A 17,605-nucleotide genomic window follows, 5' to 3' on the forward strand; every position below is an offset into this window, starting at 1 on the left:
GTTTAATTTCCAGGGAGTTGGATATTTTCTAGTTACCCTTTTGGGATTGGTTTCTAGCTTATCTCTGTTGTGGTCAGAAAACTTATTCTGAAGTATTCAGTTTTTTTTAATCCTGCTGAAGCTTTTTTTATGATCTGGCATTGATTAATTTTCACAAATATTCCGTGTACGCTTGAAAATTATGTAAATTTTGCTCTTGGTTATTTTAATTTTCTCTAAAGTCAATTAATTCAAGTTTGTTAATAGTAATGTTCAGATTTTCCATACCTTTACTTTTTATTTCTATTTGTTCTATCATGTATTGAGAAAAAGTCTCTATGATTTTGAATTTTTTCTTTTCGTTCTGTCAATTTTTACTTTAAATATTTTGAAGCTGTGTGTTTGGATTCATACATATTTGGAATGTGCTGTCTTCCTGTTTGGTTATTTTCTTTATCATTATCAACTGTCTTTTGTCTCTAGAAGTATCTCAAGTTTTAGAATTTGGTATTAGAATGATTACACTAATTTTGGGGATGGGTGTTCACATGGTATATTTTTCCATTCTTTTACTTTCAATTTTCTGTTGGTTTTCTTTATAAAGTGTGTTTCTCATAAACAGTATATCATTTGGTTTTGCATTTTTATTCACCATGGCAGTCTTAATATTTGTAATGTAATACAGTTAACCAATTCATGCAATAACTAATGTAGTTTTCTAATTAACCTGATAGTTTTTAATGGCTACCCTGTGTATAACAGTATGCATCTGTGACTTATTTTTTTAATATAGATAAATACTTTGCCACTTTTCCAGTATTGGTCTTTAACTCCATATACCCAGTACCTGCCTTTGCATTATTGTTGTGCTGCATTTGTCATAGATATTCAGTGGTTTTACTATGATGTCCTTAGAAGTAGTTTTCTTTGCATTTATCCTGCTTGCATTTTCTTGAATCATTCTAGTTGGTGTATAGTTATTACATTGAAACTTTAAATTTGTTTTTTTCTAATAATGGTTAAAGTTCAGCATTATTTTGATATTGTTTTTTAACCATTTACATATCCTCTTTCATAAAGTGCATATTGAATTCTTTTCACATTAACTTTAAAAAGTTAAGTAAATTTTAAAATCTATTCTAGGATTTTCAAAAATTCATTATATTGTTTTTCTTAACATTAGAAAATAATCATTGATAATATGTATTTTTTACCTAAAAAATTAATTGTTTTTTATCAGTTAAAATCATAAGTAATGCATGTAATTGTTGATTGATTTTTCTGTAGATGTTGTGTAATTAATATAATTGTTTTTTATATTAGAATATAAAAAAACTCCTTTGTGAGGCAGAAGTTTACTTTTTCTCAGTTTAATTTATTGCAAAGTACCTGTGTACGGCAGTCTGAATAAATCTTTTTTGACGTTAATAATGGATTCTTTGCAATTACTCAAATGTTGTTAATTCCAGGTTTTTACCAGGTCATTCTGTTTTCAAGTGTTACATCTTAAATACTAGTACAATAAACACATTGATGAATTTTGAAGTAGAGTATAATTAATAAGAGTTTCTATTTTTGTCATCTATAATCAAACATTTCAGAAAAATTGGTAATATCAAACATATAGTTAATGTTAAAACTATATTGAATATAAGTAGATATTCCTTTGATGCTTCAGTATCCTAGGATTGTCTTAATGAATATTATTTATCCTTGTTTGCATAAGTGCTGACTGATCAGTAGAGCATTCTCGTTAATAGTCTTTTGGGTGGCCTTGCTGTTGCTGTATTTTGGACTGTATCTAAAAGCCTGTAATAAAAACTATTTAGAAGTACTAGAAAATTATATTTTTTAATGTCATGTAACAAAATACAGAATATTCTGGCCAACTAATTATGTCATTTTAAAAAAACAGGACCACGTTATGTGGTACAAATAGGTGACAAAATTATCGACTACAATGAAGAATTTCGCCTTTTTTTGTCAACAAGAAACCCAAATCCCTTTATTCCACCGGATGCAGCTTCCATTGTTACTGAGGTTAACTTTACTACAACAAGAAGTGGATTACGAGGACAGGTATATGTGGACAGTCATTTGCCTTAGAAATCTTTAGTATCTTTGTATACTAATGAAATATTTTGAGTGGGAAGCTATTTTGTTAAATTGATTAGCATTTAAACTCATGATTTTGAAAATACACTTGCAAATCAGTAACACATTTGGGTTTATTTCATTTTCCATTAGTGTTAGAATTGTATATTTGTTGCTAATGTCAAATTGCTGCTTCTTCCAGTATAACTTTAATTTTACAGCCTACTCCTGTAATATTTGTTAGAATTTGAGAAATGGAGGATCATACATGTTAAGATTAGCAACTTTATTTTTTTTAACTATGAAAACTGAAGTTTAAATGTTAAAATTGCAGTTATTGACTTATTCAACTAGGTGAGGGTCTTTGATTCCAAATCCAACAATTTTTTTTTTGGACTAGAACATTTGCATGTTTGAATTCACTTTATCCGTGTATGGCTTATTACAGTTTATAGTTATTACATGAATTGCAAAATGATTTTCATGTACAGATTTTTACTTATACACTCCCTTACACATTTTTCCTCTTTAAAGATATCCTGTTGACTTTTTTAGTATCATCCTGTTTTTTACCATCTAACAATAGTATATTTTTTCTCTTTTGATTTATATGATAGCATGTATATTTGCCATGGTTTTTACTTTATTGTAATTTTTAAAACTCTCCTATTAAAATATTTTTCTTACCGTACTAGATGACTCACTGCATATTTTTATGAACAATGTCTTTTGATTGGCTTGATGATACTTCTCATAAATAAAACAATGTCAAATTACTCAGAGCTTGGCAGAATTGACAGAATTGCTTCTTCTATATAAAAGATCTCCACAGTAATTGCTGAAAAGGGCTATTTAGGTATTACTTTAACAAGAACTAAATGAACATGCTTATACAATAGATTTTGAATTAATATATTTTATGACATGCAAATGTCATTTCCTATTTTAAAGTTTCAAACTGAAGAATTTGACATAGCAGTTTTCAACAGCTTTATTAAGATTCAGTTCATATATCATACAATTCACCTCTTGAAAGTTTACAATTCAATGCTTTTTTAGTAGAATTTCTGAGTCTTATGGTAACTCTATATTTACCATTTTGAGGAATAGACAAAGTTTTCCAAAGTAGCTGCACAATTTTACTTTCCTACCAATAATATATGAGGGTTCCCTTTTCTCCACATTCTGGACAACATTTATTATAATTTGTCTTTTTAATTATAGCCATCTTAGTGGATGTGATGTGGTATCTCATTGTGATTTTAATATAGTATTTTAAGTAAGGTAACTATTTCTTTTTGTGACTACTTACCATTAAAAATGTTTGCTTCTGTAGTTTTTATATATTTAATCTAATTTAAGAACTGAATATTACATGTTGATGTGTTAAGTAATGCAATTTCTTATAGCTGCCCTATAATATTTAACATTTTATCAATTAGTTAACTATTCATTTTGCCTCTTTTGTCAGAAATAATTGTGAAGGTGTCTCATATGTTTAACTAGAAAGAATGAAATGAAGTACATAGTAGTATCATTATACTTGTAATATTTGATCCAACATAAGGCCTGTTTGTGGGAAGTTTTCATTTTGGTTTGTTTTGTTTGAACTTTATTGCTAGAATAACCTTGGCTTTTTTTTTAAGCTTTTGGCATTAACTATTCAGCATGAGAAACCTGATTTAGAGGACCAGAAAACAAAACTATTACAACAGGAAGAAGATAAGAAAATACAGTTAGCTAAGCTTGAAGAATCTCTTTTAGAGGTAAAATTGAGCTATTCAGTATATTTTTCATATTACATTATTTTGATTATAATCAAATATTGTTTTTTAAAAAATTATAGTACCTTTAGCATGTTTTTGGTTGTATCAAAGACACATCAATATGTATCTTAAAGTCAAAATTCAAATAGAAAAAGGTAGATGTCTAGGAATATAAGACTTCTAGGTGTAATGTTTAAGACAAGCAATTTTTAACTAATATCGTCTTTATACTGTATTATTTCATTAATATTTGATTTTATGCTCAGAAAAACATTCAAAGGTAGCATGAAATTATGATTTGATCTGTAACTTTAAATAGTTTTTATTTTTATTAGGTTGATAAAATTAATACATATACAATGTTTTGATGATATAGTATCATATAATGATTTACAATATCTTTTAATATAGAAGGCTGTAAAATAATGAAATTCTTTTAAGAGAACATAAGTTCCCCAAAACATCATCAAATTAATGATAACTAACATGGGCTTCTTTTAAATGATTATTTTAATATATATAATAATGTTCATATTATTTTATTAATTTTTCTGCAGACACTTGCCACATCTCAAGGCAATATTTTGGAAAATAAGGATTTGATTGAATCTTTGAATCAGACAAAAGCAAGCAGTGCACTTATTCAGGAGTCACTTAAAGAATCTTACAAACTCCAAATTTCTCTTGATCAAGTAAATATTTCCTTCTTTGTGATCTTATATTGTTTTCTGAAACTTTCATGTTAATATGATAAAAATTATAGTACCAGGACTTCAGGGGAATGATGATTGCAATAAAAGAAAGCTATTCAAAAACACCAGGTCCTTGGGTCTAATTCTTATTATAGAGAGGGTGATAGATGTTGAGGGTATCAAGGGTAAGGAGTGCTGGTCATTGAGCCCTGCTGAGTACTACTGATTTCTGGCATGTTATCCAAAGTTCTAGAGCTATAAATTTTTACTGAAATTGAAAATGAGCGTGTTTAAAATGACTGTTAGAGAACATTTTTGCCATTCCAGGAACTTTTCTTAAGTTAAGGCAAGTTAAGTATATCAATAAAAGAGTTAAAAGCTATTCTTTCCATCAAAAACATTTTTCTTCCCTACTCATCCTGGACCCCATGAATGTGTTGATCTGAACTCTTTTCTTAAAAATGGGTAAAATCCTTCTTGCTTTATTCTTTCGACATTTCCTAGAGCAAAATTTCAACCTTATATCAGTACAATGTATCTTTTTTTTTTTTCCTCCTACATTTGGTGACAGAGATTTGCTGAAGAAAATCAAACAATGAAGCAGATTAATGTTATTGTGAATTCCCAGTCTCTAACCTGACCTGGACCCTTACTGACATCCTTTAATATTTCCCATTTCCCTCAATGACTTTTCCAAATGTTATTTTAGGTGTTTTTCAGCTGTTGCTCAAATTCTACACTTACATAGTATTACTTTCTTCACTTGAGAAAGAGCTCTGTTGAAATCAGAATAAGAAAAAACTTATAGCCTGTTTCCAATCCAGTCATCCCACCTTCTCTACCATAGCTAAAATTGGCAGATGTCATAGCTGTCACTGTATACCAAAAGGATTTTGAACTTTCTGTGCCTTCTCTTTCTGAACAGGCATCGCTGAGTCACACACATAATTTTACCAGTATCATATTTATAATCCTGGTGCTTTGATCAGAATGACACGGAGACCCTTCTCAGAGTTCAGTTCATAACCTCAAGGCCATTTAATCCTATGATCCTTTCATCTTTATCATCATTTACCTTCAGTCAGAATGAAAGCCCCTGTGATTATTGGTTTGTTCTATGCTTATGTTGAACAGTGCTAGGTGCTGTATTATCTTAATGTGGACACTCGTTACAGTCTTCTACTCTACCTCTACTTCCATCAGTGTTCTTGTTGGTACCAGTCCCACACACTAGATTCATTGTTCTAACTTTTCTCCACTACAGGGGTAGCCTGTAGTGCCATGCTGTCTTACATGACCTACGTGACCTCTGATCACAGCTGTTTACCATTCCATTTAATCCTAATACAGGTGCTTACCTCTTTCCCCTAATACAAGTGTTCTTGTCTTCATTAAAACCAACCCATGTACTACTTCTAGCTCTGTAATCAGAGGGGAGGGGAAGTATTCAGAATACATTACCTGCAGTTACATAAAAATACAAAAAAAAATGTAATATCTTAGTATTAAAAGAAGTATAAAAACTTAAGAATAGAAAAGCTGGATTATGCAGTTTCTTTATAAAATTCTGTGATTCATCTTTATTTGTTGTATGTATGTTGAAAGTAAGGCTGTGGCTAGATATGTGCATAGCAGTCTGTAGGTGGCAGTAAAGCATTAGAACTAAGGTGTCACCCTTTCCCCCCCCCCCCCACCCCCCTTGTTCCACAGGAGCGGGATGCCTATCTCCCTCTGGCTGAGAGTGCCAGCAAGATGTACTTCATTATCTCTGACTTGTCAAAAATTAATAACATGTACCGTTTTAGTTTGGCTGCATTTCTCCGACTTTTCCAGCGAGCTCTGCAAAACAAACAGGTATGCTGTTGGTTACCCCATAGCTGAGACTGAATGAGAGAGATTGCTTTACTAGGTGCTTAATTTATAATAATTTCCTGAGAAAGGTTGCTTGGAATTATGTTTCAAAAGACCATATGTAACACTTTTAAACTATATTTAAAAGAAACTAGCTCCTTAGTTGCATTTTATGTTTTTAACAAACCGTCCCAATGTGGCAGTCCTCTTAATGGAAATGATTTATGTTCTGAGTATAAATTAATAAATGATTATCTTCTCAGATGATCATTAAAAAAAAACCTGGATGATTCAGGAAGGTATAAAGATAAATTATCCACATAATCCCATTACCTGGGGAAAACAACATTTAAAATTTCATTGTATACCCTTGTTGTTTGAGGCTATAATACATACCCGATATTGTTCTAGAAAATGGGAATACAGGAATATACACTGTTTTATCAAGCTTGTATTCTAATGGAGGGAACAATATATTAAAGAATACACATAATTTTTACCAAAAGGTATAATACTGTGCTTTAAAAATATATTGTACACAATTTTCATGTCAGTAAATACAAACCTACACAATATTTTTGAGAGCTTGTGAGGCTATACCCTACTTTATTTAGCTACCTCCTATAGGGTGTTATGGTTATCTCTGCTGAATATCTTATTACCCCCAAATTTAGCAGATTAAAACAATGTTTCTCTTATGCTCATTGATTCTTTCTTATGCTCATGGATTCTATGGAAAATTTTGTCAGGGCACTGCAGGGATGGCTTACCTCTGCTTCACAAGGTCTGGGGTCTTGGTTGGGAGAAATTGAGAGTGCAAGTGGTTTTGGGGAGGCTTCACTTTCATGTCTGGTACTTGGGGTGGGTGGACTTGGTGACTAGGACTGCTGACTGTAGCACCTCTCCATGAAGCTTGACTTCCTCACAGCACAGAGTAGTTGGATTCCTCATATTGCAAATTGAGATACCAAACATGTATTTCAGTGAACAAGGCAGAAGCTGAATTGCCTTTTATAACCTAGCCTTGGGTCATTTCTGCTGTATTCTATGGGTTGAAGCAGTCAGAGCCTACACAGATTCAAGAAGGGGAAAGAGACTTTAACTCTTGATGGATGGAGGGTCAAAGAATTTGGGGATTATGTTTAAAATAGCTATAGACACTTACAGGGTTTTTTCCCCAGTGTTTTGTTCCTCCAGTTATTTTCCAGGTTAAATTCCTAGACTTGGATAGCTGGGGCAAAAATGCACATTTGTAAGCCTTTAGACAAATATTGTCTAATTATCCTTTGGAAATATATGCTGTTGGTATATTAAACTAATACAACAACAGGGGACTTTTAAATCTACACCTTGAGCAAAAATGAGTATTATATATTCATTTTAAATAATTTTTAATAACTTTAATTATTAAAATAACTTTTAATAATTATCCTATTAGGTAATTGAAAAATATTTCATTATATTTGAAAGTCTTTGGTCACTTGTAAGATAACTATCACTTGTAAAATAAATATCAGATTATTTGTGTTTTTTCTTTGGTGAATTATTATTTTTACTTTCTATGGTATCAGTATTTTAAAATTTTACTTATAAGAGTTTCTTATATATTAAGGACACTAAACCTTTGTCATATGTTGTAAATATTTTGGGTTTATTAATTTGCTTTTTAATTTATTAAAAAAATATTTTTATGAAACCAAATTCATCAAGTTGTTTATAGTTTTTGTGTTCAGTATAATACTAATGTAAGTGTTTTTTAGAATTATATTTTGGGTGAGAATAATTTGTTCTTTTAGATAGTTAGGAGCAAAATTTCATATCCGAGTAGGTTTACTTAAGTCTATCTTTCTGAGGAAAGATTATTATTCATTCAGTTAATATTTATCGCAGACTTACCATGTGGCAGGCATTTTTCTAGGTGCATGGGTGATATAGCGGAGAATAAAACAGGAAAAAATCTTTGTCTTCATTGGCATGGACTACTTAATATTTTCATGAATGAGTTATTTCAGAAAATCTTTATTTGATTACAAATAATGATTAAAGTTTACTGATGTCTTTTCCACTAAAGTAAATCATTTGAAGTTGTTGTTACATTAGATTTGAAATAAAATGGCACCTAACGAAAAGCTTGTGCTTTGGGGGTAGGCTTTGTTAGTAAAATCTGTCATCTCAGTCCTGGGAGACAAGATAAGCATTTCTCCCATGTATATATGTAATGTCCTTTGGACAAAGATAAGGTTTCAAGATGCAGGAAAGGGCTGAAGAATACATAATTGTGTTCTTTGTCCTTTGGTTTTAAAAAAAATTGAATTTTAATATGTTAAATATAATCAAACCATTTATAATATTGTGCTGGTAGAATTTTTACAAAAAACAGTAAAGTGTAAAGTCTGTGAGAGTTGGTTCATGATATATTGATCATATTTCTAATTTGCTGTATCAGCAGGTAAATCTAGAGAGTCATTTATACTTAACTTCTTTTGCATTAATAATTTTGTATAAATTACTTAGAAAGTACACAGTAATAAGTTCATTTAAAATTCATTCTTATCTTTTAGTAAAAAAAATTTATGTTAAAATTCAATGGCCCTATAAAATATAAGAACTGAGAAATAAGTTAGAAGGTCTAACTCAACTTAGTAAAAATACTGGTCATTTTGTACTGTTTAGAAAAGCTTATAGCTCAGTATTCCCTCAGTGACAATAGTTCTGTGATAATATGGCCATTGAATAAACATTGACCTTTGTATGTGTGTGTATGTGTATATGCACATGTGTGTTTAGGTGGGCATTTGAGTTCATTTGAAAAATATAATCTGAAATACATAGAGTAAAAAACTTGTTTTCAATTGTTTTGAAAATCTACTGGATCTTGTAGGTACTATATTCTGTCTCACATTAGAGTGTCTTTTAGTGGATCCAAGCTTCAATTTCACATGTGATCTTTGTTAATAAATAGTAAAATTAAGAGAAGTGTCTGTGGTATGAACTGTGAATAATGAGCTCTCTTGGTTAGAACATGCTACTAACAAGGCCAGAAACCTACATTTCATGTATCTGAATATCAAGTCACAATGTTTTCTGCTAATTTCACTCATTTTATTGCTCATCCTGTCATCCTGGGTGTACTTCTCTGAACTGTTAAAATTATTTTGCTAGGTTTTTTTTTCCTTGCCAATTATCATCACAAGGAAGCAAGCAAATTTTGTCTAAATGTTATACCTGAATTGAATTCTGCAAGGCATGTATTCTCCAATTGCACCCAGAATGAAGTGAGACTTACACTTATATCACACTAAGGGAAAAGGCCAACCTTTAAAACATCCCCTCCACTATTCCTACGCCAAGCCATTTTTCATTAATCAAATTAAATAGCCATTAATGATATTTTTCAAATCATAGCAATCATGTACAATGGAGGTACAAAAGCAGATAAAAAACTACAACAATGAATTTTTACACCACGTATTTCAAATTCAAGCTGGAGGGCATGGTTTAATATCATTTAGGTTCCTATACTGAGGATGAGAAAATTCTTTATCGTATGGTTTTGGTCATACTGTTTTGGGGCCGGATTGGTAATTATAATACAAGTAATTAAATGGCTTTAACCCAGATTGATGTAGTATTTTTAATGCCAGTAGGAATCAAAGTGGTATGGTCAAATTCAATTCATATGATATTACTGGTAATTGATTATAATTTTCATTTATTGAAAGCTTTAACTCTATACATTAAAAAATACATCAATTTTTTATTATATTAATGTAGAAGTTTAATGCATTTATTCGTCTAGTCCCTTGAGTCTGATTGACGAAGATAATTGTTCAGAATCAGTTTTGAGTCTGGAGGAACAATTTATAAGCATGATTAAACTGTGGGGTACCTTTTAAATGCTCATGAATTTCCTAATGGTTTTTCAATTTTCAAATTGTAATCTACAGGATTCTGAAAATACAGAACAGAGGATTCAGTCTCTTATCAACTCATTAAAACATATGGTATATGAATATATATGCCGTTGTCTATTTAAGGTAAGAAACATTGTGTTTTTCACTTATAAAATATTACCTGAACCTTGATTTAATACAGTATTAGGTTAAATTATATTAAATTATACATTACTTGTTACCTACTAGAAAGGTATTAAAATTGACATTTCTGATATTTTCCCAGAATAATATTCATTACTAACCAGAATGTCTTACAGCACTTGGGATGTTGTAAGGAGAAAAGTGACAAGTAAAGAAGGGAGAGCAAACCCTGGGTTAGCTGACTTAGCCCTGAGCATGTCAGTAGCCACTGAAAGAGGGAACGAGGATGGATTATGTAGGTCATTTTCTAGCCAATGTTTCTCAATCTCAGTACCAGTGACATTTTGTGCCACATAGTTATTTGTTGTGGGGGGCTGTTTTGTGCATTTTAGGATATTTAGTGTCACCTCTGGCCTCTGCCTTCTGGTGCCATTAGCCCTCCCTTTCCCCACTGTGACAATCAAAATCATCTCTTGACACTGCTGGATGTCCCCTGGGCTGGGGAACAAAATAATTGTCTATTCTTCGCATTACAAAGTAAACTAACACCTGATCCTGAGTTGTGAAAGAAATTTGTCATAAGTCTTCAAATTATAGGGGACCCAGAGGAATATACAGTGAAACATATTTTAGAAATTTCTTAATATTATAGAAAACACAGAGGGTTTTCACTTAGGACTTTTTTTTTAATGTCAGTCCTTGGGTATAGCTTGAGATATGTTAAAAAAGCACTTTGTAAGGCAGTTAACTAAGTGAGAGGAATAGAGTTATTATGGTCCAATTATATAGGCTTCTTAGAAAATGTTGAAAAAGACATACTTAATATTGTTACTATAGAATGAGATAGTAATTTTTTATGATTAGAGTGATTTTGTTGAAGATCTGTACTTCAGACAGAGAATAAACCCTTCAACGTACCTTTCAGCACTTTGACAAGGGGTGTTATTGGAAATTCAAAGAATTATAGTTGAGCATTTCTGCAGAATTCCTTCTTTACTGAAAACTATGGATATATATTTTTCTTTTATAGGTCTTATAGTTTACTATAATTCTGAAAATCAGCTGTTTGGCTTTCAATTTTAACTTGTGTAAAATGAGGAATTGTAAGCAAATAATTGTCACTAGTTATGATCCTAGATATAAGGATGATGTATCAGTAGTTTTATTCGTTATAGATTCATGATATCTTTAAACATTTTTATAATGCATTATCTCATATAAAACTTTGTAAAACTTGATTACCCAAAATTTTAAAATATTTTCAGAAAGTGTTTCAAATTTAATGAGCTATATAGAAAAAAACTTCAAACATTCATTTCATCCTCTCCTCTAACTCTTAGTCCTTCATTAGAGTAAACCAGTTCAAGGTTTGATATGTTCCTTATAGTCTATTTCTTCTCTCTTCATATTCATATGTACAAATATAGAGATATAGTTTTAAAAATTTTCCTTACATTATATTTTCTTCTGTAACAACTCTTTTGTGGCAGTAGGTCCTGAAGATCTTTACATAAGTATAAATATGTTAACCTTATTATTTTGAGTGGTTGTGTGGCATTCCATAATATAATTATACTCTAGTACTCTACTGGTGGATATTAGATTATTTCTATATTGTTTGTTGTTATGAATGACTGCAGTTCAGTGAACATCCTGTTCAGTTCCTTCACCTTTATGTACATGTACGAGTAAGTAAGCAGTGGCTTTCTTTTCTAGGAGTTTGATGCTTTCAAGTCTTGGATTCAAGTCTTTTTTTTTTCCTCTTTTTTTATTGAAGTATAATTGATTTACAATATTATATTAGTTTCAGGTGCACAGCATAGTGATTTGATATTTTTATACATTACATGATAAGTCTAGTAACCATCTGTCCCCATACAAAGTTATTACAATATTATTGACTATATTCCCTATGCTGTACATTACACCCCCATAACCTATTTTATAACTGGAAGTTTGTACCTCTTAATCTTCCTCATCAATTTCACTCATCTCCCAACTCTCTCCCCTCAGGCAACCACCAGTTTGTTCTCTGTATCTATGAATCTGTTTCTGTTTTGTTATGTTTGTTTTGTTTTTTAGATTCTACACAAAAGTAAAATCATATGGGGTATTTGTCTTTCTCTGTCTAACTTATTTCACTTAGCATAATACTCTCTAGGTCCATCCATGTTGTCGCAAATGGCAAGATTTTATTATTTTTTTTATGGGCAAGTAATATTGCATTGTGTGTATATATATATATATATATAAATATATATATACACACACACAGCCCACATCTTCTTTATCCATTCTTCTTTGGATGGACACTTAGGATGCTTCCATATCTTGGCTATTGTAAATAATGCTGCAGTGAACATAGGGGAGCATATATCTTTTCAAATTAGTGTTTTTGTTCATTTCTTTTGAAAAATACCCCAAAAGTACAATTGCTAGATCATATGGCAGTTCTATTTTTAAGTTTTTTGAAGAACCTCCATACTGTTTTCCATAGTGGCTGTACTAATTTACAGTCCCACCAACAGTGCACAAGGGTTCCCTTTTCTCCACATCCTCGTTAACCCTTGTTATTTGTTGTCTTTTGGATTATAACCATTCTGGACAGATGTGAGGTGACATCTCTTTGCAGTTTTAATTTACATTTCCTTGATGATTAGAGACGTTTAGCATCCTTGCATGTGTCTGTTGGTCATTTGTATGTCTTCTTTGGGAAAAACGTCTATTCATGTGATTTGTCCATTTTTAAATAATTTACAGTTGCTATGTCTGTTCGTTGGATTGATCCCTTTATCATTATGTAATGTCTTTTTATGTCTCTTGTTACAGTCTTTATTTTAAAGTCTGTTAAATTCTGTTTTAAAGAAAGCTCAGCTTTCTTTTCATTTTCATTTTCATGGAGTTGATTTTTCCATCCCCTCACTTTAATCTGTGTTTGTCTTTAGTTCTTTTTTATTTTATTTTTTTTGTCTTTAGTTCTTAAGTGAGTCGCTTGTAGGCAGCACATATATGACTCTTGTTTTTTTATTCATTCAGCCACTCTGTATCTTTTGATTGGAACATTTAGTCTATTTACAGTTAAAGTAATTATTGATAGGTGTGTACTTATTGCCATTTTATTAATTGTTTTCTGGTTATTTTTATAGTTCATTTTTGTTTCTGTCATCTTATTTTGCACTCTTCTCTTGTGATTTGATGACTGTATTTAATTTTATGTTTGGATTCCTTTTTTTTGTATGTATCTCTTATAGATTTTTAGTTTGTGGTTACCATGAGATTCATATATAATAACCTATTTGTGTGTGTGTTTGTGTGTGTGTGTGTGTGTGTGTGTGTGTGTGTGTTAGTTTAAGATTTAAGTTGATGCTCTCTTAAGTTTGAATGCATGCTACCAATCCTGTGTTTTTACTCACCTTCCCCCAATGTTTACTATTTTTGACATCATATTTTATATCTTTTTGTTTTGTGTACCCTGCAAAGTTTCTGCTGAAAAGTCAGCTCATTGTCTTATGAAAGTTCCCTTGTGTATAACTAATTGCTTCTCTCTTGCTGCTTTTAAGATTCTTTCTTTATCTTTAATTTTTGCCACTTTTTAATAATGTGTCTTTGTTTAGACCTCTTTGGTTTCATCTTGTTTGGGACTCTCTGTGATTTCTGGACTTGGATGTCTTTTTCCTTTTCAGGTTAGGGACATTATCAGCTGTTATTTCTTCAAATAAGTTATTTGCCCCTTTCTCTCTCTCTTCTCCTTGTGGGACCCCTATAAAGTGAATGTTAGTATGCTTGATGTTGTCCTTGAGGTTTTTTAAACTGTTCTAAAATTTTTAAATTCCTTTTTCTTTTCTTTCTCTTCCGCTTGGGTGATTTCCACTACTCTGTCTTCCAGTTTACTGATTCGTTTCTTTTTATTATCTAATCTGTTTTGATTCCTTTCTACTATATTTTTTATGTCAGTTATTGTATTCTTCAGCTCTGTTTAGGTCATCTTTATATTTTTTCACTCTTTGTTAACCTTTTCTCTGTGTTCATCCATTCTTCTCTTGAGTTTGTTGAGCATCTTCATGATCATTAACTTGAACACTCTATTGGGTAGGTTGCTTATCTCCACTTTACTTAGTTCTTCTGGGGCTTTGTCTTTTTACTTTGTTTCAAATATACTCCTCTGTCTCCTCATTTTGCTGAATTCTCTGTTTTTATTTCTATGAACTCTGTAAGTCAAGTATGTTTTCCAATCTTGGAGAATGGTTTATGTGGGAGATGTCTTATAGAGCTTAGCAGCATACCCCCTTCTGCTTACCAGAGCTATATGCTCTAAGGTTGCCCCCTATGTGGGCTGCATGGACCCTTCTATTACGGCAGGGCCAACTACTGTGGTCATACTAGTCAGTGGGACTGGTCCCTGTTCTAGGTGGCTGCCAGGCCCTACCTCATGTATTGACTGCCAGGCCCTGGTGTGTGGGGCCGGGTCCCAGCATGGCTGGTCACATGGCCTGAGGATCCTGGAGCTGATGCTGGCCTCCTGGTGGGCAGGACCAGGTTCTGGGGTGGCTGGCTGCAGGTCCTGGGGAGGCTGGAGCTCATGTCATCCCACTGGTGGGAGGGGCTGGGGCTGCAGGGCTTGGGGGCTGGGGAGGCTGGGGTTGGTATTGGCCTGCTGGTGTGCAGAGCTGGTTCTTGGATTGGCTGGCTGTGGGTCTGGGGTTTCTGGCTCTGGTGCTGGCCCACTGATGGGTGGGTAAGCCCCTGACATTACTAGGCTGGAGGGAAGACTCCAAAATGGTGTTGCTAGACCAGTGTCCTGGTGGTTGAACCTTATCATTCAACCCTATCCTAACTCTTGGTTGTCTCTTAAACTTTTGTGATTGTTCAAGCAGCCTATTATATTCTTATTAGCTCCCTGTAGCTTGAGGGTGTCTCATGACCTGTCAGTGTCCTGTAGAGGAAGATATCAGTCAGCAATAGATTCAGGATGCTTTGAAACCATATGCTCAGGGAGCAGCTTTTAAAGTATGAAAACATATACAGTCCTATGGGACTGAAAATATAAGCCCATTTGAGCCAGGTGATCTGGTGGTGTCTCCTGACTGGCAGTTGCATAAACGGAGGCTCCTGATAAGTGTATAAGCTCTTTTCTAGGAGATACTGGCAAGCTATAGTAAGGCAGAAGGAGAGGGCAAAGATGGCATTCACTGACCTATGATCCCTGAGAGGAGTTCCATAGGCCCCTAGGTGTGTGCCAAACCTGAAGCCTGCCTCTCAGGCCAAAGCTCCAGTACAAGCAAATAGGCTTCTTTCACAGAAAATGGGGGTGTGTCATTATGTCGTCTGTGCAGAACCTTGGAGATAGTAGCCTGCCAAGAACTGTCTCTCCAATTGTTAAGTCCCATGGGACCCAGGAATGCAAGCTCCCTTGACCTCCAGAGCCATATGATCAAGGGATGGCCCCTTGGCTGTAGCTACAAAAATCAGGGCTCCAAAAGTATATAAAGCTCACTTCTGAGAGATACTGGTGCCCTGGAGCATGGCAGAGAGAGAGTGAGAACAGGTTGCCTGCTGGCTATAGGGAGGCAGAGGGGGAACATAAAGATGGCGCCCACCAGAAAAAGAAAAAAAATAAGAAAGGTGGCACCCACTGGCTAGAGCAAGGCTGAGGGAGAGTGCAAATATGGTGCCTGATGCCTGGAGTGAGGCAGAGCATGTGCGGAAAGATGGCACTCACCCAAAAAGGAAAAAACAACGATGGCCCCTGTTGGCTAGCAGATGGAGGTTGCAAAGATGGTGCCCACTAGCCTATGTACCCAGAGAGTGTTCCAGCAAGTTCTTAGACATGTGTGTTAGATTAGATGCCTGCCTCTCAGGCCAATGCTTTAATCTACCCAAGTGAAGCTCTTTCACTTAAAGTCTGAGCTCCATCGGCTGCTTCTGAGCTGGGCCCTGAGGCAGGTGAGTCCCAGCATAGGAGCCCTTTTTGAGCTGTTTCTCAGAAGAGTACAGTCTTGTGGATATCGTTGTTGTGAGCCCAGTTGATTTGCAAAGCTAGATATTTTGGGAGCTTGTTACTCAGGTGCAGGTCTTTAAAGTTGGTGTGCCTAGTATGGGGTCAAACCCTTCATTCCTCAAGAAGAGGTCCGGGTTTTGAGTTTCCTCCTAACTTTGGGTCACTGTTCCAGGGGTGGGTTTTATGGCAAGACTGTATCCCAGCCTGTCCCACCCACTTTGATGTGGTTTTCTTCTCTTTTGCCCAGTGTGTGGTAATTGCTCAGCCAGCCTGTAGGTATTTTTCAGAGGAAATTGTTCCTTATTTAGCTGTAGACTTGGTGTGTCTACAGGAGGAAGTGAGTTCAGGATCTTCCTGTGTCACTGTCTTGAACCAGAACTCTAGATTTCTTAATGGATGTATAATGGCTGGTCCAAGGATAAAAACTTTTGAAATTTTTTTTGGCATTATCAAATTGCCTTCTAAAAAGGTTTTTATTACCAGTTATTATTCCTACTCACAGAGTAATTAAGGTATCTTCTTCTTTGCATCCTTGTCAACTCTGGATTTTATCACTGTTTTTAATTTTGTAGTTTATAAATATCTTATTTTTCTTTCTTCTGTTTACTTTTATTAAGGTTGTTTATTTTTACCTTCCTCCTTACTTGCCATATTTGTCTATCGGTCATATTTGTCTATTTTCTTTGCATTTTAAAGAATAAGTTTTGCTTTTCGAATAAGTCTGTGTTAATGTTTTAATATTTTCTTTTTTAATCATTGACTTATTTTTTGATTTCTATATTACTTAATTTGCATGGTTCATTTTTTTATCTTAAAATGGAACTCCCTACCCAATAAATAATTGCCCATCCCTCATCCCCCCATCCCCTGGTAACCACCATTCTGCTTTCTGTCTTTATGAATCTGACTACTCTTGGTACCTCATATAAGTGGAGTCATATAAGTGTTTGTCCTCTGCTTATTCACTTAGCATAATGTTTTCAAAGTTCATGTATGTTGTCAATGTGTGTTTTAAAATGCGCATTCTGTCCTCCTTCCTCCCTGAGCCTCTTTGCCCCCCTCCCGCCCCCCAAGTTCAGGAATCCACAGTGCTCTCTCAGGAGTTGGCCCTTGTGCCTCTCCTCTCTCTTCATTCCTGCGCAGAAGGGCTTTTCCTAGAGACTCTGCCATCCTCATTCGCTTAGTGAT

General features: G+C 33.7%; 1 protein-coding gene across 4 annotated transcripts in view; it reads left to right on the top strand.

Annotated features, from left to right (window-relative positions):
- Positions 1-17,605, top strand: part of DYNC2H1 (dynein cytoplasmic 2 heavy chain 1) — a 365,046-nt gene that overhangs the window by 158,668 nt on the left and 188,773 nt on the right. For all 4 annotated transcript variants that reach the window (XM_082339858.1, XM_082339859.1, XM_082339860.1 and 1 more), the window contains exons 66-70: positions 1,895-2,058; positions 3,720-3,839; positions 4,397-4,531; positions 6,242-6,385; positions 10,330-10,419. In XM_082339858.1, the coding sequence (XP_082195984.1) occupies positions 1,895-2,058; positions 3,720-3,839; positions 4,397-4,531; positions 6,242-6,385; positions 10,330-10,419 (653 nt within the window). The remainder of the gene's footprint in view (positions 1-1,894; positions 2,059-3,719; positions 3,840-4,396; positions 4,532-6,241; positions 6,386-10,329; positions 10,420-17,605) is intronic.

Source organism: Balaenoptera borealis (genome assembly GCF_965194805.1).
Source record: "Balaenoptera borealis genome assembly, chromosome: 11".
Taxonomy (NCBI): domain Eukaryota; kingdom Metazoa; phylum Chordata; class Mammalia; order Artiodactyla; family Balaenopteridae; genus Balaenoptera; species Balaenoptera borealis.